The sequence below is a fragment of the Falco biarmicus genome, chromosome 11, assembly GCF_023638135.1.
Source record: "Falco biarmicus isolate bFalBia1 chromosome 11, bFalBia1.pri, whole genome shotgun sequence".
NCBI classification, from domain to species: domain Eukaryota; kingdom Metazoa; phylum Chordata; class Aves; order Falconiformes; family Falconidae; genus Falco; species Falco biarmicus.
In genome coordinates this window covers 2,557,611-2,580,526 of record NC_079298.1, presented here as the reverse complement: position 1 = coordinate 2,580,526, position 22,916 = coordinate 2,557,611, and the positions used below count along the sequence as shown (strand labels likewise).

The window sequence follows — 22,916 nt, the reverse complement described above, 5'->3', positions numbered from 1 at the left end:
TCTTTCATCACCTGTGCCAGGGCTAACGATCAAGATCAAGGAACTTAATCCTCTTCGAAAGCTTAGAGCAATGACAGTGAAAGAATCCATTGGATAAATACACAATTTTTCTGGCCTAGTCAGTGAAGAGTAAGTACCTACCTCAACACCACTCACCGAGGGAAGAAAGTTATTGCAAGAACTAGACTGAGAGAGTAGCACCATGTTTTGCATGTTCTGCTGCACTATTGGTGACTCACTATCAAGTACTAAATGAAAAGGAATCCAGTCGCCTACAATTTTTATTCCAGCATGTTCTGATGCTCATAAGGCTACAGTCTGAGTGCTGGCACAAACATCTGGGCTAAAAAAGAAAATTAAAGAACAGCTGAACCACACTACGCTTGACAGCCTTCAGAGCAGCAATGTAACATCCTATGACACTGGTATGGCATTTTCGGGAGGCCTGCAGTTATGCCAGCCCTTTTACTGATGTGCAGCCAACACACATGGACAGTATCAAAAATAGCTAATGTCTGTCACTAATTGTCTATCAGATGCACTCCTTTTTTTCTATGGTCTATGGGCTATGTCAGTGGTTGTAAAGGCTGGAAAGCTCCCTGTCAAGGAGAAAATGTGATTAAAACAATGGCATCCTGTGATACTTAAAGATGAACAGCCAATCTGCTTATACTGTCTCATTCCCACTATGTATTTTTCAAAGTCCTTCATATAATTATTTTGCTTCCCTTAAAGGTATGATTCTAATGTTTTAATGTATGGTGAAACTGACCTGCCAAATTGTTCTTATGGCTTTTTAACACAATCAATTTACTAATGTATTGAAACAGGTAACAGAACAGATGACACAGAATTTGTAAATCCCTGTGGATAACACTGGTATTGTGTTAAGTATCCCTTGGAGCAATACAACAAGAGTTATTACTTTGTATTAACCTGTCCTTTGGAATGTGAGACTCTTTTTCCAGAATAACTTATTTGCTGCCTTTCATGTGAACTTTTCTGAATTAAAATAATCTTAAATTAAGAAATTGAATATCTGTAAGGTATCGCCTGGGTAAGCCAAGTGTCTCTGAAATAAACATGCAGAGTTAAGTCAGTTTCATAGGAAGTAAAACTACACAGAATGTTAAATTAGCACTGTTAGTTCACCTGTAAAGTTAAAAGCATGATAAGAAAGTAAATAATAGAACAACTACTTCTATTCAATGCAGTCACTCAGCAGCAGCCATCGCTGAAGTAGAACTAAGAAAGGCTAGTATCAAACATAATTGAGTTTCATCTTTCAAGGAGAATTGATTACCTTCTACTCAGACTACATTTCAACCCCCCTGAAACATAAAAACATTCTACTTCACTGGCACATATATAGCTGAAGTCTGTGTGAGCCATACTTACAATACTGAGGGCAAAATCTGACTTAGATTTTAAGTCATAGCAGTTGTATGATGAACCTGCATTTATTGCTTATTTCTCAAGCCAAATCAAACAGGGAACCAAAGTGGTATTCACACATATTCAAGAAATTGTGGCAATCTATCTTTTTTCTATAATAAACCATAAAGCATAATTCATGACTAAGGATTTATTTATAATCTATTTTTTCATAATGTGAACTTCTTTGACTCTCATGCGTTTTGTACAGGGCTGGCCTCTGGAACTGTACCAAAGCTGATCTCATCTTTTACTTACAAATAAATCAAGAGTAAAAAGAATAGCTGAAGTATAGTACAAAGGAAGATGAAAAGCAGGGACCACATGGATATAGATTTGGAGCTGAACTAAATGTTTCTGGGTTGAAAATTCAAATCTCTGTAAGAAAGGCAGAAAAGGTCACCAGCAACAAATTTGGTATCTAGTTCCAGGAATAGGTTCTCTTCTAGCCAGTACTTCATAAGGTTTGCAAGAGAAGGCTGTTGAGACTCCTTTTGTCCAGTAGGAAACTACTGCACGCATAGAGCAAGGAATATGATTGATTCAGTGTCTCACATCACAGTAACTGCATTGTCTGAGATTACAGACATGAAGAACCGAGGAACTGGCCAGTCTGCTTCTGCTACTATCCACTTCTGCAACATCTATCATATGGGATTCTTTGGAAAATGCACATACAAAGTTGACATAGAGTTCTAGCCAAAAGAATAAGATTTATGTAGTGCTGGAAAAGAGCACCAAAATCTGGCAGCGCAAGAGTACTGTACAGCTAGAAACTTCCAGTGCTCTCCTTTCCCTCTGTCCAGGTAGCAGCACTTCAGAATACTGCTTGTCTGCACAAGGGCAGGTCATCAGTCACCAGAGCATTTGTACGCTCAGGAAAAAAACTCCTCTGATCTGAGTCCAGCTTCTTCAGTTCTGGCTTTGCATTTGAGCAGTGACAGGACAGCAGAACATCAGTGAAGAGGAGGACAGACATTAGAGGGATGTCCTTCAGACATGGCATACTCACAGAACCAAGTGGAAGGCACAGCAGGTCTGCAACAGCTGTGCACAGTCCAGCAGCCACTGTTGCTTCTTAGGACTAAAAATTCACCTATTTTTCTTCAGGCTATTCCAAAGCAGGTTTAATAAGCAGAGAAATACATTGCACGTATATTGTGGTAAGTCCTTCTCCAATCTCCTGTAACTGGGAGTCATGACTATTTCTGCTCGAAGTACTTTCACAAGTCAAATGAACAGCAGTGTCAATTTGGAATTAAACGAAGTGGGAACAATTCAATTAGGCCACAAGGGCAAGAACATGCTTCATTCCACAGCAAAGGAAAGGGCCCATAGGATCCAAACAGTAGCCAGAACTGTGATGCATTTTGCATATACAGAATCCAGTAGTGGCTACAAAACAAAGAGATCTTGGACTTGTCTCCACACAGATGCCACTGATGTTAACTTAAGCATCACAATCATAGACACTGACTTGTGAAAAAACTGTCAAAGGACTGCACTTCAAGTTAGTCTGAAGCTGACTGCACAATCATGCCATGCAGTACAGTTAGGGACCTTCTTCCTGGATCCAATCCCAAAGAGAATCCTATACTGCTAAGAAGTATGGTATAAAATCAAGTACAGCTTGATAGCTTCTGAATTCACTTTTTGCCCTGCCCACTTTTCTTACATTTATAGATCTGAAGTTATCATTCATTTTTGGGAAACAGAGGCTCAAAGACATTAAACAAGAAAAAACCAAAGTGGTTTTGAAAATAAGTAATTTCTTCCACCTGCAAGCATCATTATCCACCTGTTACCCTGGTGTTTGCTTCCTAGTGCACGCTTCACACTTCCTTGCAAGGGTCCTCCATGCCCCTCTCACTTGCTGGTATATACCATTCGCTTCCTCACTTCTCTGTCTTCCTGAAGACATAATGGTTGATGATGAAGCAGTAAGTGCAGGCGAATAAGAGAAAGAAAAAATACACACAAGAGTATTCCTGGTGCTTGAGAGAGAGAACCGATTTTTCAGAATTTTTTCAGTGCTCAGCTACTACTGGCAAAGTCTGAGGAGACAGCTCAGCATTGTATTGGAGGATGTTATGTGACTGTACAATTTAGTGGGAGGGTACAGTATTCTCTCAGTTATTGGAATCACCTATATTAAAGAGTCTTGCTTACAGTCACCTTTTCACACTATAGAAGATAGCTTTTCACAGAATGGTTGGGTTGGAGGGACCTCTGGAGGTCATCTGCTCAGGCTGGGTCACCTAGAACAGGTTTCTCAGGACCACATCCAGACAGCTTTTGAATATCCCCAAGGATGGAGATTGCACAACCTTTTCTCTATACAGAACAGAAAATGGTATTACAGAATTATGAAGAAAACTAATGGCTTTTTTTTTTCTTTGGCAAAAGATTTTTTGGCCAAAACAATCTTTTAAAGCAAATTGAAAAAGCTCAGACACATGTGCAGATACACAGTAAGTACACTTTTACAGCACCATTTGTCCTTTTACACACAGGCAATCATACGATACTCTCACACAAACAAAATAAAATAGCTATTATTAATGATTATCCTGATGCACAAACAACTCTGTATCCCACAATGAATAAAGTAATTTCTCTTACTTCTCCTTACTGCTCACATCGGTTCTTTCAGTAATATTTTACAGAACCAAAAGCCTTCCAAAACCAGTGTTTATCTCTAACTTTTGCTGTTGGTTTAATGACAAATGACAGTGAATTTTTCCACTACAGTTACTTTATGATAGCAAAATTATCAAACCATGTATTTTCACTTGAACATGATTTCGAGTTTTTCATCAGTAAATGTGGTTTTGAACTTCTCCCTAATTACAACAGACACTGAATGTTAAGTCATTATTTGCTTCTAGGCAACGCACTGCTTATTGATTGAAAAGCTTTACACAGATATAAACAAAATTCAGTTAAAAATTCTAACATTCACAAAGTTGCTTCCCCTGTGTATAAGAAAGCACTATACACCTGCGTTTACTTACCCACAATTCCCAATGCAATGTAACCCAGAATGACGACTATGAAGATCACACAGCAAATAACGTCTGTACAGTGCCTAGGGACAGAAATTAACACTTTTTAAAAACAAGATGTCTAATATGACCCTTTGAAAACACCAAATGTCATAGAGTATTTTAACATGTGAATAAGATGTCTGCATCTGCGCCTAGTAGAAGTGTTATTCACAAAATCATGTTTGAGGTGTAAGGCCCTGCTTTCACAGCAAATAAATGCATATGCCTTTTGTGTTGTAGACAGCAATAAAAAAAAATTAAGGAACAGATTTAAATATCCTTTAAACAAATAATACCTCACAACACTGAATCCATGAGATCACTTACAGTATAAGCTACTACAGGGCACCTGCGGTAGCATGTCGCCCAATATATATATATGGCATCATGTATTTCAAACAATGTGATGAAAGAAAGATTCAGCACAACTTACCTTTATTATAAACAGCTTATGAATGGAAATTTAACAGCTTGAAATTAAAAAAAGCCTATATGCAACTCCCCTGATCTCCGCACAAAATTCTGACTCAGCTGCTTGACCTCATTTAACACAAACAAAATGTGCTCTACGGAGAGGACAAAAGAATCCCCAAGGTATTGTGGAGAGCCACACTTTCTTTTACAGACAAGCAATCAAAGAACAGCATTCCTCAGTCTGAAAACTGTGAGTACTCTGTGAGTATTCAGTTGAATTACTGTCTTCTACTTGTTGGTCTGCATATTAAGTTCATGCAGGCAGAAGAGTGGAGATGTGGATCTTATTTTTCTGCAGCGTCTGACCTTGATCAGAGCAGTTTCAGGAGTGTAATTAATGTGAAGCATGACACTCCCAAGCGAGCAGGTCAGCACACATGTGCGGAGACCACTGGCTCCCAGGGTCCGGCAGGGGGGTAGCAGTTCTCTCCTTCACAAGCCCTTGTTTCTGAAGATGCGTGGAAGTAAAACAGTTCCGTCTGCAGGCCTCACTGGTTAAGAAACAGCTGCAGCTAATGGTCTCGACAGGGTTTAATTAACATAGGAGCGAATACTCATAAAGGGGCATGTTGCCTGCGGCCTCTTTATCTGAAGGATGCCTGCGGCTGCCGTTGCTCACCACATCCCACCACAGGCAGCTCGGGCAGGGGGGGCTGTGCAGCCTGAAGATGCCCAGGCTGCAACCACCCTGTCAGGGCAGGGCTGGTGCCCGCAGCACCCACGGTGCCACACCAGGCCATCCCCACAGCTGTGCCACACACCGCTGCCATCTGACCTGAGCCGGGTCCTGTCCCGCTCTGTCCTTACAGGCAAGTGGGAAACCCAATGCATGCCGCACACTGATGTCAAGGATACCTTCGTACAACAAGCGCGGTGCATCCCTGCCCACAAGGCCGTGCGTGGAGCCACATGGATGCGAGCAGAATCTCGCCAGTGACAGAAACCTTAGATCCCAAACGCCAGCTGGCACGCAGCCATTTTTAGCATCCACCATTCCCTCCATTTTCCACTCTATGCCTCCTCTTAGAGAGCCACTGTTCTTTAGCAAGAAGGAGATAAAGATGGCAGAGCTTTTAAAAAGTTTCAGAACCTGAAAAGCATTCCCAGGTATAGAAAAGGAATGCAAAATCCTGTATGCTTCTCTATACCCAGTTTTAGCATCCCATGGAAATAAATTTTTAGTGAGGCCAAGGTGGTCCAGGATTCAAGGTCAATACGACAGTAACCCAAGAAAGGGCAAGCAGAAGAGGTAATGCTGAAACAACGCTGCTCATTTTCACAGCCTCTGTTCAGCAGCAATTCTGACACTGCTCAGGCTTGGCTCTTACCCCATCAGAGCCATTTTTAAGAGGTACGATATTTAATTCAAGATGTCTCAGGAGAAATATGGCACCATAAATACTTTAATTACAACTCCTGTAGTCCCAAAACCTCTTCCAGTTCAATCCTCACAGGTCTCATTTTACGATACCTAAATGCAATCAAAGATTACATCCCTTTGTGGTAAAGCTTCCTTTCAAAGTTTTGCAGAGCCACCGTGAACAAGTACCAACAAACGCTTTACCAGAATGCAGGATTTTCTGTTCTTTGTAATACACAAACTTCTGCACAGTTACCTAGTAGAACTCACTGTTGCCAAATATTATTATACAAATAATTTATAAATATACAGGAAGCACATAAATCCTATTTGGATAGCCTCAGAAAATTTTGAAACAGTTTATACAGACTAATTGTTGCTCATTCAAAATAAAGGCTTGTTTTACTAGATACTACAGGTCAAATCCTGGCTCTATTTAACATCATTGCTAGCTCAAGTAGCTCACTTCCAGTAAGATCATAACATTACCTCATAAATACAAGGCTCCACATGGAGAGGGAAAAAAAAAAAAAAAGTAAAACATCTTAAATGAATAAATTAAAATAACTCTGTAAAGACACAAGGTTGTACTGTGAAGATTCTGGGAGTTTCCAAAGTTGCAGGAACTGAAGCAATGAGAATTGCCTCTTCCTTAACAGGAGATACTGGAAGCCTATGCTTACTACTGAAACTTACTCAGAAATTATCCAGCCATGCTTTGACTGAACACAGATTTGATACAAATTTTTTCAAACTAAGAAGGTGATCTGTTATGGCAAATCTGCTTCTTCCGTTTGTTGCAGGCTAATGAGGCAGAGCAAAATCATTCAGGAGACTGAACTGTTAAACTGAACCCTAAGGAAGATGGATTGATGGAAATATGATTATAAGAACTGAGAACACCATTTATCATACAGGCTCTATAATCTTTCTTATAGATAGCGCTATCGTACTTTTATATAATAATTATGTGTAGACATGCAAAAATTAATGAGAAAAAGTACTTTACATTTCCTATAGTACGTATGACCAAAAAATAAAAAACGCCTTTGCTAATAGCCAGTATTAGAAATGTCGATGTTTTTTGGTACTTTTTAGATATCCAAGTTCCTTAATCTGAACCAAGACGTTTCCACAAAGATAAATTTCTGATAAAACCCTCAGATTCCTCATTTTCAGGTGACATAATAGAAGACCTTCATTTGCTTAAGTGCACATTTCAGGCTGCCACATCACATTTTACTGCTTACTGCTGTCATTTAGCCTAATTTATGGAGCTTGATTTGCTTTCCACCATCTCAGAAACGTACTTGCCTCTTGGCTTCTCTTGCGGTGTTACATGTGGTGTAGCAAGCAAAGAGTATTTTGTGCAAGGGTAATGGCAACCTAGCAAATAAAGAATGCAAGGATAAAATCACCACACAGAATATTAGTGCATAAAAGCCATTTATTCACTGACAGTTCATGCACTTAACCGTTAATGACTGACTAGAACCTCCCTCTGTTTGGCATTTCCACGTCCAATCTGTCAGAAGTGCAATTTCACTCAAGATGCTGTGCTAGCAAGAAAGGACGACGTTTATTAGTGAAACAGCACTAGCAGTATATCGGCACCTGCAAGTCAGCTGGAGCCCAGCCCTGTGCAACCACAGAGCAAAGTGAGGCTCAGGATGCTCACAGCGTTAGTTTCAGGTCACTGCTTTCACCTCTGTTGCCACATTAAGGTGACGACTAATGTCCTCACTTCTGAGTTCCTCCTCCCTGCTGGACTAACAGCTTGTGTTTTCACACTTCCCTACATCACGTTGTGTCAAGGTGATGTTACACTGTGCCATACGATGCCATGTAGCTCTGAAGACCCCTTTCTTCACTGGGGCTGGACTGAGCAGCAAGGTCTGCTGTACAAATGGGTGTATCTATCAGCACAGTGACATTGAGGGCACCACCCTGCACAGCTGACTGAGCGTGCAAGGTGCCCATAAACTAAAGTTTTGCAGAGAGTTTCTTTCAAAATCCCCCATGAATTGCCACTTCTCCTGTGAAGGCCAAAACTGCACAGAAAAAGATATTTATACAAGTTTTCACCACAAGCTGTTTTCCATCAACTGAAATTCTGCATTTTCCTAATGAGTATGACTGACCTGCACTGACCTGCATGGATTTACTGAGTTCATACATCTTAGTTACAGGCTCCACACTTTAAGTATGGTTTCGTTCTGGAAAACTCAAATTTCAGTATCTGCAAATGAGCAACACCTGCAGATGCTGTATGCCCCAAGCCAGAAACACAAAACAAGAACTCAAAAAAAAAAGTAGGCTTTCCCACTCATATTAGTGAATGCGTGGCAAATTATTTTGATACAGACAACACGTAATAAAACATATATGGACCAATAAAATCTTAGTAACAAGAAAAATAATTTTGTATTCCACCAATATTTACCTATGGTAGACTCTTAGTGTAGTCTAAGTAACATCTCTAGCAGGCTATTTAGTTTAAAAAGCACAAAGGATAATTTACATGGCAAAACTGTTTATTATTTCAATACTGACCGCAGTATCAAGTGATGTGCCATGCAGATATCTATGAGTGACATTTATATTTGTGAGAAGGCGAAGTTTCTATTGCTAGTTAAGGTCAGGAATTTTTATTAGTTTTTTTCAAACCCTTAAAGACGACAGCTAAATGGTTACGGAAATTTACTGAGATTCAGTTTGTGTGAGAACCCATTAACTACATTTTCCAGTCAGAAAGGAAAAGGTGATCTTTGTCTTAACAAGAACACTGAAATTCTAGAAGGATGGTGAACAATTAAAGATAGCCCAGGGGTGTCGGTAGTTTTTAAAACATAACAGGAAAAAAAATACCTGCAATGTGTCTAACCAGGAAGAGGAAAATGAGAAAAAACTCAAGAAACTACATAGAGGAGGGAGAAAAATCACCAAGGGCAAGGCAAAGAGTCAAGACAAACTCTGCAAAATTGGAGATGTCAGAAGCGTGATTTGCTAATTTGATTTTGCCAAAGCAGTTTAGAAAAATATGCCATGATTGTATTGACTGTTATAAATGCCCCTACTGGAATTTAGAGAAAATCTAAATGGAGGAAGATGGTTTGTCTTATATCCATTGTAGTATAACTATGGAGAGGCTTGTTTTCCCACCTGTATGATGGTACCTGACTGATTTATCCACAAACATATTTCAGATATCTTATGATGATGTTGGTGGAAGAAATTTTTTTTTATTCTTAAAGAAGCATAACATATTCTATCTAAATTCCTTACGAACCCTTAACTTCACAAGTCTTCCCCACAACATTCCCTGCTTCATCCGGCATTGGCATGAAATAATTGAGACCATTCAACGCCAGTGGGGGAGAGATTGACAGATGGACAGCTTTAGGGTTGTGACACTGGACAAGTGTTCGTACATTTGGAAACTGAGAGGCACCCAACTTACTCAGTTCCTAGGGGTGAACCTCTGGTGGGGGGAAAGATGGCTTGGAGGAAATTTCTGCCTTTGAGTAATCAGAGATAGCTTAGACTTAAAACATGATGTGCCAGGTTTTGTCTCATATGAATTCAGTTAAACTGATCATCAGATCTGGTGACTGCAAGGTACACATCTCCGGCTCAGACTGACAAGGAACACCAGGAGTTTCAATTTTCCTCTAGAAAGTTGTCTACCAAAACTCCTGCCACATCATTTTGAGCTGCAAAATTGCAGAGCTACTGCAATTTCTTACTTACTGTAAGCTTACTCACTTGGTGGAAATGGCCTCAAGTTGCACCAGGGGCGGTTTAGACTGGATATTAGGAAAAATTTCTTCATTGAAAGGGTGGTCAAGCACTGGAACAGGTTGCCTAGGGAGGTGGTGGAGTCACCATCCCTGGAGGTGTTTAAAAAGCACATAGACATGGTGCGTAGGGACATCGTTTAATGATGGACTTGGCAGTCCTGGGTTAACAGTTGAACTTGATGATCTCAAAGGTCTTTTCCAACATTAACGATGCTACGATTCTATGATACAATAGATAAAACCTTACTAGTATTTTCTGATAGTAATGTACATAGATGAACATTTAATAACATCCCTAAACTATTGCTTAAATTCATTCCTACACAGAGTCCATACAAAGTCACATTGGCAATATCATAAAGATACTTCTCAAATTAGGATCAACTTTCTAAACAAACATTTCCATTCATTTCTAAAATTATTAGCTTTCAGAAAGGAAAAGAAGAAATACATCTTGCATAGACAAGAACAAGGTGCGTGCATTCGAGTGAGAGTACTACAAGGCTGCAGTGTTCTCTGTCATAAATTTTCTGTTGAGAAAGATAAAAATCAATAAATAAATTGTGGTTCTCTATTCTTCTCACTAAGGATGGTGAATGCTAGTTTAGAACTTATTCTCTATGTTACATTTACATCTGGAAAAACACCAATGAATTGCCCCCGATTTCTTAGATGCTTGCTGAGCAATTTCACTGCACTTGTAAACTACAGAACCTTCTAAGTAGTAACAGACATGCTTTTATCTGCAGCACTGACTATTAAGTGAATTCAAGCCAAGACAGATTGTTCTGGCAGGAGGCTTTGTAACAAAGAAGTGTGTTTCAGAACTACTTTTAAGTTAGATAAAATCCACTTTTTCAACATATTTCCACTGTACACTAATCTTTCTATGGACAACAGAGACAGTCTTGAATGGTACAGAATGAGAGCAGAAAAAAACCTGAAAGAATTTCAGTACGTAGTTATACCAATAAAAGACATCATCTTGAAAACACAGTTTTGGATTTTCATGAGTTGGTTGGCTCAGAGTCAATCAACACAGTCATTGCATTTTAATCCTTTTTAATGAAAAGATGTCTGCATGAAATATACCAAACTCCACACACAACCCCCCTGAGAATGATGGTACTAGCAAAGCAGTGTATACATTGCCTTGTCGAACACTCCTTTTTCCCACTGTTGCTGAACATTTTTAACCACTGACAACAGCTCTTTTCTATTAAAAAAAAAAAAAAAAAAAAAAAAAAAAAGAAAAGTTGAGAACTGAATCTCCTTGCAAAGGATCCATCTGACAAAAATTGTGGGAGTAATCCACTCTTTAAGAGATATTAATACACCATTATTAAGACTTGGTTTCTGTTTTTCAGGCTTTTAGTGGACTGGGGGATAGCTTGGTGCTCAACAACTTCAAAACATCATTTCTACTCTACAGCACCTACAAAAATGCACCAACTTCAGCAGTTACAATGATGGGATGTGACCTTTTCCAGCTGTCTCTGCACCTTTCAATGCAGCCTGTCTCCCTAGAAACCCACCCTCTCCATTTTTCAAAAATGAAGACAACCTTTTCAATGAAAACTGACAATGAAACCAAGCACAGGGCAAATTATTTTATGAGCAGAAAGCAAAGTGTTTCCCCACGCACACTGTACATAGAGTTATACCAGTTATGGCAAGGTGTACAAACAGCTCCCACCCACATAGCCATAACTAGCAATCATTTGTCTGGACAAAAATGTATGCTTTCAGCTTCCTAGTATCTCTTCTCCCACAGAAAAGTGGAAAGTCCCAAAATCAGAAGCAAATTCAGGGAAGACGCCCATTTCCCTCTTGTTGAACTCTTTGGAATATCTTCTGAGAAGACATTTTGTTCATAGGACCTAGATAGCCTTTTATTTGCTTGAAAGACCATGGTTTCTTAATCATTTACTCTTAGTAACTGGAAAAATAAATTTTAAAAAATCCAGTTCATTCATTGTCTTTACAAAAAATTAACAATAATCTTAAACTACTTCAAAGGCATGTCAATAGTGCAGTGCACAGTGCTGCATTGATGACCCCAAAAGGTCAAGCAAGTCATCTTGCAGAAACAGTCCGCTGAATCTAAATCCAAGTGCACCTCATTGCAAAATATGCTCAATAAGCATCAATGCAGCTCGCCTTATGGTCTACTGTATAATGAAGCGATACCCTTAATCTTTTCATATTGTTTCCAACAATACTCTCACCAAAGCATTATAAAATGCACGAACACATGTGGTATAGTAGTGCTGTATTGTTTTCATTTGGCTGTGTTTTCAAGAAGCTGCTGAGGAACGTACAATTAGAAGAGCACATATATATACACCTGGAATTGCAGAAGCTGTGACAGCAGCTACACAGATGTGACAGCACGCCCTGTGCAAAAACAGTTTTTACTAACTAGACCACACAATAACAGTAAAAACAAGACAAGTCCTCCAGGCATACCATCACCAGTGTTTCACCACTCCTCACACATGACCGAAAGGCACAGTAACAGACTGCGCAAAAATACCATTAAATTGCAATATTTTAGGACCACCCCTGCAGTCCACAGTGCCACAGGTAGTCTCACTCACTTCAGAGACACTTTTCATACGTGTGAAAACCATTCACTTAAGGGTTTCTGGGCTGAGTCACTCAGCAGCCAGCCACATCACTGGCAGTACTTCACTGCTGTCACTGTTCAAGCACTACTGACTTTCTGCCAGGGATTTACACCACTGGCCAGCCACAGTACAAATGAAATGGGATGCACCCAGGCCATACACTGGGGAGAACCAAGTAAGTCCTTTGATGAGGCAACTATGGGAGCAGGAAAATCAGCTGCAAACTGAAGAATAGTGTGCCAGGGTTCCAGCCCTATGCTGTATGAAAACAAGGTAGGCTGCACCACATGGCCGTGGCACCCCAGAACATAACACCACCTCAAATGGTCCTGCTTCTATCAGCACAAGGTAAGGCAGCAGCTACTTGATAATATGAGGCATACAGAACTGGCATTCAAATTGAAAGAACTTAAGAGCACACAGTAAATATTCCCCAGTAATGATACATCCTCAAGGGTGGCAAGGATTGCCTCTGGGTTTAAAAGAATTACAGAATCAAATTCGTAAGTTTTGTTAACAATTTTTTTTATCGCCTGTTCACTGCAAAACCAAAAGAATTAAATAGAACAAGTTATAGTATTTACCTGTTATGAATAGGTCCTCTGAACTTTGGGTCAAATTTCCTTGGTTCACCTGCATTTAAAATAAAAACAGTATAAAAATACGTCCTTATTTAAAATAAAATCTGTATAGAGGGGGGGGGTGTTAAAAGCAGTCTTTGAAGAACATCTTCCATATATTCCTATTTAATCAGTTCTGTTAAAATCATTTCATGCAGGGAGTATCAGTAATTCACCAATACAATCACCTAGTTTTTGTACATGAGATCAAAGCTTTTTTCTTCTAGCTTTAACACTTTGAGGGCCTCATATTTACCACATGATAAATAACCTTTAATGTACATCCTATCACTACACCTGTGCACAGTGTTCACAGTAGAAGGTCACTGATATTTGAGAGGCAAGGATTATATCTCATAGCCCCGTGCTATGTGAGTTTGGCAGCAAAGGGAGTGAACCTACCTCTCTGGAGCTATAGGTTAAGCCCTTCTGATTTTTCTCTAAAAGAACAGTTTGGAGTAATGTCTGTATTTAATGTTACACTTACAGTCTTGCAGAGTTATTCTTACTTCCCACTACTTTGGTTACAGGACTTTACAGACATAAAGCTGCAGGTCTGCTCTTTTTGCATTGGACTTACCAGATGACAAAGCATGGCTGGAAACTGTGGAAATTCAGTGTGGACCTTGCTCTACGCTACCCTGCACAGCTAGGGTAACTGCACTAGCTTCTCCAGAGCTGGAGATGATGTGCAGCACTGCAAGGCCGGCAGAAAAGCACATGTTTCAAACAATATTCTCTAACTCTCAAGTGGACACACCCATCACATATCCCAGTGTAGGAAGAATAGCAGGTTTTAAAGTTGGTTATGCATACACCCCTGAACACAGTTGTTGCTTTACATGAATCTCAGAACCAGAAGGTCAAGTCAAGTTCCTCCTAGAAGCAGGCAGTAACAGCTGGCCAAAGTTTACAGGGGAAGGAATTTGTTTCACACAGCTATCCTGGTTAGCTTAGTTGCAATTGAGTCACTCTACAAGCAAACAAACTATATCAAGAAAATGCCAAATACTAACCCACCAATCTGTGCTTCAAATGTGGACTTCAGTAAGATGAATTACAGTATGATTTCACTTGGGAAAGAGTAACAAAAATTTATAGTAGAACTTACATTTTCAATTTTCAAACAACTGTGTGAAGAGCAAGATGCAGTCCCTCGTTCAACAGACCAGGATTTGGACTTTTCCTTTTGAAGACAGCTATTCAGCTTTATGGGATTTTTTTAAAGTTCAGTGATTATGGAGATACACTGAACCAAAATCTGTGCAATGAAAAATTATTTCTTCACTCACATGTCAACACTACAATACTGTTTCAGACTGCTTTCTTACTGCCTTCTAAAGGATCTCCTCTGCTGAACATACCTGGTATTAAAGGGTGTTACCAGCCTAAGCCTTTGCCTGCCCACAGAAAAAATACTTCTTCAATTAGAGAAGAATTCAGCAACTTCACAAAAGCAGAGTTTACTTATTAACTAAATGCCAGATTTTGTTCTTGGTTTATATCAGAAAAACCTTATCAAAATACACACAGTCCAGTACAATAAACACAGCAGATAATAAAATTTTATTTAGCCTTCGTTTGAGGTGTTCAGGTCCACCTTACCAGGCTCCTAATACAAGTATGTTTTAACACAGAAGAGACTGGGAAAGCTAAAACTTTGGAGGAGTGATGTGTGACAACTCCAGGGAGCAGAAGATGTTTTATGCTGCTACACAGGTACTACAGGAACCCACCATGGTCCAGAAAACAAGTGTACCACAACAATACCTGATGCTGGGCCAAAACCTGTATTTTGAAGAACCTTTTTGCACAGCAATTTCTACAAAGTAAGTATTTCTACAAAATAATTTATCTCCAGAACAATTCAGCATCTGTAACATTACTCCCTATTGGCCCTAAGGCATACTGAAGTGAACATTTGTTCATTGCTTATACAGGAGCCAAGTTTAGCAGTTAAAAACAGCCAAACGAGATCACAAGAGATCCACTGGACCCATACCCTGTGTCTAACAAGGGACCACAGTGAATACGTAAGGAGAAATGCAAAATCAAGGCAAACATAGTGGTATTTCCATAAAAATGAGTTTACAGAGATTTGCAACACTTTTCTAAACCAAAGGTAGTGACTTTGTATTTAAAAGTTGTGGGCAAATTTCTTTCTCATTTATTCCATGAATCTCTACTTAACTTGCCCTACATCATGGAGCAGCATGGCATGCTGCTAATAATTGTACTGGTTATTACAGTCCTTTTTACTTGTCTGTCTCCCAGAGTCCTAGTCTGCTCAATTGTTTCTCCTACATAAGCCATTCCATACTTTTGGTCATGCTTATATTCCTTTTCTGTACCTCTTTCAGTGCTACTACATACCTCTGGAAAAGGAAGGGCTAGAACTGGATAGGATATTCACCACAACTATTGGCTGTGATTTATACAACCACATGATGACAATTTCTATTTGATCTCAGTCCATTCCTAGTAATTCTTTCTTACAATTAACTTGCCTATGGGGACAAACACTTTCACTGAATCACTCATTAAGACCACAAGTTCTCACTCTTGAATGTTAGTAGTTAGCTCAGTCCCACTACTCAAGAAACCTATTCTTCAAAGCTATTCAACACTTTCCTTAACAATTTGAACAATGAAGTGGAATGAACACATTGTGACTGTGCAGGTGACAATTGTTACAACACTTCTGGAGACATAATCAAACAGAAATTCATAAACAATTTAACAATTCAAAGTGATCTTCATAAATTGACGGATGTTATAAAGACAAATTCCATTCACAAATCCATACAGAATTGCTTTCAACACCACTGATGAGAAGAACCCTGAAGTATTATGGCAGACTACAAACAGAGATTCAGTAAAGTGATCGCTTTGCAAAAGAAAGCACAAACTCATTCAAGAATTGTGAGTATGACAGGTGAAGTCACTGTTCCTTGTGCTTGGGACATGTACGGCCTCAGCTGAAAAAACTATTTCTAGATCATGGCACTAGAATTTCAGAAGATACAGACAAATGGAGAGAGTAGGACTGATTAAATAGAAGACATTAAGAGTTTACAAAATGCAGTAAATGAATGCAAACTTCAGTGACTGTGATTAAGGGAAGGAGCACAAAACAGTCTTCAAATACCATATAAAAACCACAGTGATCAGTTGTCCTCAGCTTCCTCTGTCAGAGACAGAAGCTAACTTCATTTACAGCAAAGGTGGTTTACATTAGGCATTAGGAAACCTTTCAGAACACATAGGCAGTTATACACTAGAACAGGTTTTCCAAGCATACTTCTGAATTTTCCTCACCCTAAGCTTTCAAGAATGGATTAGACAAATACCTGCTGGGAAGAGATTAGGTAAATGAACCATGTCTCAGCACAGAGAGAGTCAAAAGGATGTCTTGAAGTCCATCATTGCTGTAACTGTCTGGTGGCAGCCAGCTAAGACGTAGCATGCCCCAAATGTATTTTAGTGCGCTTGTTCATTTTTATCTTTTCTCACACATTATGCATTGTTTACTTTCCAGATAGAAAGCAGTGATTTCTGATCTCCTTGGTATGGCAACAAGCTACTTTTTCAAACATACGATACAGACTTTCAGCAGGGAAGCCATACACCTGTATTTTGCATACAGATGTTTCTGCAGTCTGTGTTGTTCCGAGAAAGCTTGTTGACAGGGGCAACCTCCTGAGCTTCCAGAATGTCTCCATCAGGCAGAATAGTTTTATAATGCAACCAGCTGGGCAAGATGTAATGTGTTTCCTCAACTGTCCTCCTTTCCATAATAAGATCAACAGTGTCTAACAGTGTATGTAGCTCAAGTTTTGTTATTTATGTCATACCTGTGTGCCTCTGAAACAGAACAAAGAAAAATGTATGTCAAAAAATACATGTATTTATGGAGCATACTCAAGTGTTGTAGGTGAACTCCACAATATTGCTACAATGAAAACTAATATCCTCTAACTAATAAAAAAAATAAAAAAAAAGCACTCCAGAAAATCAGCTCTGATTCAAATGGAGACTTTAATCTCCATCAGGCAAGAAGAGGGATGCTGTGAGATAGTAAGTGTCATTAACAGCAGTAAAATTACTGCAGTACTGCAAACTTCTTCCAAGAATTGTTCCTTGCTGCCAGAAGTCAGTGTGCTTATCATGGCATGGTGCAGTGCAACACTGCTCAAATTGTCTTCCTCTGTCACCTAGGTCTCAACATAAATCCATTACAGAATATGGCAGTCTACATAGGAAAAGATAACTAGATTCTAAAGTTAAAAAAACACTAACATTCACAGACAGAAGGAGTCTGTAGCATCACTGGAATATTCCTTACCACAACATATGACAGCAACTCTGATCACAGCTTCACAGCACAAGCAAAATGCTGGTTTTTTCATTCTGTTTTTTTTCCAAATTAGATATCAAATTTCCTACTTAATTACTACCATTCTTTAAAAATAGAGAAGACTTCTTGGGAGTGAGGTGGAAATTATTGATGTTATTAATATTTACATAGCTCCTGGTAAAAGCAAACCACTTCCTTAGCTATAAAAGCCCAAACATATTAAGAAAGCAAATTCCAAGCTTTAGAGTCTGGTAGGCATAAGGAAGAAAGCAGTGGCAAGGGGTAACGCCTGTCGTTTTTTTGCTAAGATTAAAAACTGAGATGATATGCACTCTTTGCAGATGAGACATCTATTTCAAAGGCTGCTTTATGATATGAAACGTTTTTGTACAATGTACTTTTGTACATTGAATTATCACCAAAATAAAAATTTCACAAGACACTTCATTTACCAGTTCTGACTTCAAACAGTATATGAATGTAACTGTTGCACTTGATTACTATAATAATTTTAAAAAGCAATTCTAAATTACTTATCTAAAATACAAATTGACAAGATGTACAAAAAGTTTACCTTTGACCTGTAATTTAAATAAACTTGCAAATGTCATGCTAGAAAAAAAAATAGGATATTGCTAATAATTGAAGAGGTTATAGAAAGCCATTTGAGGATGAACTGAAGCCCATTAAAGTCAAGTGAAATAATACAACTGAAATAAATGAGATTTAGATCAGGCATTTACAAATTGTCATAAGAAAGCAGGTAAATTACCGTGTCTTCCATAGTAGTTTTCTTCATCTCTATCCATGTTACTGTACCTGGATCACTTTAGCAAGCTGTGTGAGATATTAACTGCCAACTCCTATGTTGCTAGCACACTTTCCCCAGCAAGCACAGATACGCAAAAATAATATTTAAAAAGACTTTAAAATAAAGCTGATTGTCATGAATCAGAATGAAAATTCACAAAGTAGGCAGGCCTTACACTGAACAGAAAGTTATCACTCAGTGCCTTCCCCACCTACTCCAAGCCAGTCTACTAGTAAGAATGAAAAGGAATTACTCTTATCAGCTTGTATTAACCTACAACGTATAAGCAGAAAGGGAAATGTATGCACCTGAATACCATTTGTAAAATAATCTTATGGAAGTCAATACAACTGCAAAAAATACCACCAATTTGCTAACTGAGAATAAGGCATCACACTGTCAGTAATTACTGTGCTTTTGTAGCCTGTGCTACTGTGAGAGAAAATAGTCTTTACAAGTCACACCTGGCCAAATTTTTCTCCCTCTATACACGTGACTAGCTTCCCTAAAGTACAAGTTATGCAAGTGGGAAAAGCAAGATTTACTCTGACACATTTAACTCTAAAATGTAACCTGCTGTATATCAAATTCTCATTTTTGTCAAGTGGAACATTTATCTGTAGGAGTAGTCATAATTTACCAAATTGTTTTCTTTATAAAATGTACATTTTGTCTTTCTGCCTAGCACAAAAGCGCAGAATAGAAGACTTAGCACTAGAAAGACTTAGTGTTGTTACTTTAGATACTGTAATGCCTATATAGTGAAAGGAAGTACAAGGCATTGTAGCTACTATGTGAATCCCAAAGCCACTTAAAAAAAAACAAACCAAAAACCCAGCAACCTCTCCATTTGGCCACAAAGGAACAGAATCCCTGTGTGGTGATCCTGACCAGTATGAAATTTCCATTCTCTGTAGAGTATGATTAAAACACCAATTGTAGAACTCTGTAACGAGTAACATGTACACTTGTATACACATTCCTGCAATAATTTTACAAGACAGGGCTGAACTACATGCGGGAACAACAAAAATTAACATTTTTAAGTCAACCCTGTCACTGTGTAGTACACAATGACAAAGGAGAATGATTGCAGATTATAGTTCACAAAAGATGCCTGTGATCTGAAGTCACAGCCCATTCTGTTATTACAGAACTTAACAGCACTGTTCTAATGTTTACTGAATGAGATACTTGGTATAAGCAGTATCAGTAAACAGAGTGAAAATAATATGAGGGTGTGGATTATCTTTTGTAAAATATTAACCATTGACTGAACTCCCATAATTAACTACCTCCCAGGACTTCCTGCTCTCCTCAGGCAAATACAAAAAGTGACAGAGAAGCCAAGTGACTATGGTTCTACTGTGCTCCCACCTAAGTTTGAACCTCTGTCAGAAGGTGCTTCAGTAAATCTCAACATAGGACAGTGACAGAAGGCTCTGAACAGACAGTGCTAAACACAGACGTACACTAACTGACCAGGCATTTGGCTAGCAATATGTTACCCAACTCTAATAAAACGCCATTTCTTCTTTAATAGCTATTAGTTTCTTCAGTTTTCTTACTTTTTGTTTGGTAAAAAATTACACATGCCTGTGGCTAGAACAGGTGCGGCTTTAAGAGAATAGTATTTTTATTTGAAGGGCGTTGGAGCTGTATGTGTATGTGCTGCTTCCCTCTACTGGGGTAAATAGGTATGTTCAAGTAATTAAAACTTCCTGTAGCATGCCTCAGCAACAGTAATGTCTTCTTTTGGGCAAGTGTACACAATCTGCTAATTCAATGCTCAAAGGTACAAGTGCACAAGCCAACAAATCAGGCTGCTAACAAATGCTTGGGGTGGACTGCGACTGAATGAGCCTCATCCCAGTTTCTCTAAAAAAATCATACGAAGATTTTGATGATGATGCCCTTCTATTCTGGGTAGAAGCAGGAAAACCCAAAGTAACACAAGCTCTTGCATATCTATCCCTTTCAGAAGCAGGAACTTCTCTAACATAAATGAAAGCCTAATCTTTGCAAAGTTTAGTCTAATTTTGCAAATAATCCAAATAAATGTTTGAGATGTATACCACTGTTAAGTTGCAGTCAATATTATTTTACTTAGAAGATTTTTTTAGGCAATCTTAAGCTACGTTGCAAGTCACATGTAATGTTTGTTATACAGAAACAGCTAATGGTTCTGGTAATGTAAAATAATACATTATTACTGTAGGACACAAATGTGTGAAAGCAGTCTATTAAGTCAAAAGGTTGACACCATAAACACAGCTCTTCTGCTAAGTCTTGTACCTGGTTTACAAGCATACAGGGATTTTTTCCTCTTTGAAAGGTTCAGGTATAACTTGTTTGCTATGAGATCATATACGGATATACACACGTATTTCAATTATAATAAAAGCACATTTATGATTCCTCTTGTGTAATAAATATGAAATGGTAGCTTTCTTTGAAATACCTTTTATTGTGACAGTATTTCTGCTTGTTAGCCAGAAAAGCTAATGAGAGGATAAATACAACTCACCCTAAATTCTATTTTTAAATCTCAGAAAACTGTCTTTTCTGACTGTGAGTTGTGGGGGGTTTTATATTTACTTCCCGTTAGCCATTCATGCAGACAGATTTTTTTTCCAGAAAAACAATTAAATGTTTTTGTCTTTTAAAAGTGGAGAATTCAGCATAGAAGTCTTAGCAAATGGATGCCACACATTGAAATGTGAGTCAGCAATATCACTGCATTAAATAATTGTACTAGAGTTTTAATGTCTCGATCCTATATTAAATCACAGCTTATGTATGTCACACTTGTTGGAAACACTGCATGGCAGGACAGACCCCCTTCATTGTTTCTTCATGTGCCCACACATGCGCAGGAGCTCTGGTACCCCAAGCATTATGAATTAAATTAAGTAAATATCCAAAAGGTAAGTAAAATATTTGCCTTCACATTTGAAACATTCATATAGGTTGAACAAAATGGTGCAAGTAGAAGCTACTGGAGACAATAAAATAAATTAAGAAATGTCAACATTAGGTGATTAAAGTCAGGGCTATAGATTCTGGGTTCTTACAGTGGAATCCACAGCTCTCTGCTGCTTAGGCCATCTAACAACAGTGAAATAGAAGTCTGTCAACAGGATAGTGGCATCTGGCATGTTGAGGCAACATGATGATGGACTAGCCGGTAAAAAACACTGAATAAAAATAAGTGCATCTTTGGCTCTGTTCCCTACAGGTACTTGGGTACCTACTTCTGGGCAAAATTCACAGCCCTGCATCCTTCCCTGGAGTTTCTATCAAAGAAACAAACAATTATTTCCTTAAAAACGTCGATGCCACAAGAGATGATGGTGCCTGTCCCCCACTAAACAAACAGACTGCTCCAACTCAAGTTACAAGAGATATAAAATCAGATCCATGCTGCAGAACAGTAGGCTGGAAGACATGCCCTTATGTGTGAACAGAAAGGCACTCCGTGCAGCTGAAAGAATTACTGTCAGAACAGAATTATGTGTATGTCTGCATAGCTCATACTGGATCAATCTAGAATACTATCCCTACTCCAATATTTATTATGTAACATACAGCCAGACCAGTAAAATCTTCCTTTCCAATATGAAAAACCATTTTTACTTCCTTGAAATGTTTTAACCAAATTTTTCTTATTATGCTATTACACAGAAGTTAAGAGTTTTTCTGCCAGATGCCAGAAGTATTCTTATCGTTCATCTTATTAGAAATTGCCAGAATGCAAAGCTTCAAAAAGATCTACCTGGTGGCTTGGATTGCATTGTTAATAGTAATGCAAGAAGGAAGTTACCAACAGTAATGAAAAACTATTTGCTCTATTATATGACAATCATCCAGATCTCAAAGCAAAACATTTTGCAAGAGGTTTTTCATCAACTCACAAAACAGGAACTGCAGTAACAAACAGCAACCAGAATAGGCAAATTTTTATTAATGTACAGTGCAATAAATTCTCCAATAAGCTACACACTCAAAGGAACACCTCTTCATGGTGCTAATATACCTGCTAGTGCATTAGACCAGTGTTAATTCATTCCCTCTCTGGATTTTTCAGAAAGATTAACACATGGGAAAAGATGTTGTGGTTCAACAGCAGAACAAATGACACTAGTTGAAATGCTCTATCTTCCACATTGTCTAACTCCCACAGAATTCTTCCAATTTGTTTCCACATCCACACATTCCTTTCCTTCCTTTCCATCAGCTTGCCACTACATTCCCTGTTTTTCTGAAAGGCAAAAGCATATGCAACGATTGCTCTGGAATGACACTGTGATCACTGGCTGACCACTATGCTTGGGTTATTTGTCCGTGGACAGCCACCATCAGAATGTTCAAGGGGCTAACGAG

At 38.6% G+C, this 22,916-nt stretch overlaps 1 protein-coding gene across 3 annotated transcripts in view; it reads right to left on the bottom strand.

Annotated features, from left to right (window-relative positions):
• Nucleotides 1-22,916, bottom strand: part of SLC44A5 (solute carrier family 44 member 5) — a 94,329-nt gene that overhangs the window by 35,655 nt on the left and 35,758 nt on the right. For all 3 annotated transcript variants that reach the window (XM_056356231.1, XM_056356229.1, XM_056356230.1), the window contains exons 2-3: nt 13,330-13,378; nt 4,449-4,522 (exon numbers count right to left, since the gene is read on the bottom strand). In XM_056356231.1, the coding sequence (XP_056212206.1) occupies nt 4,449-4,522; nt 13,330-13,378 (123 nt within the window). The remainder of the gene's footprint in view (nt 1-4,448; nt 4,523-13,329; nt 13,379-22,916) is intronic.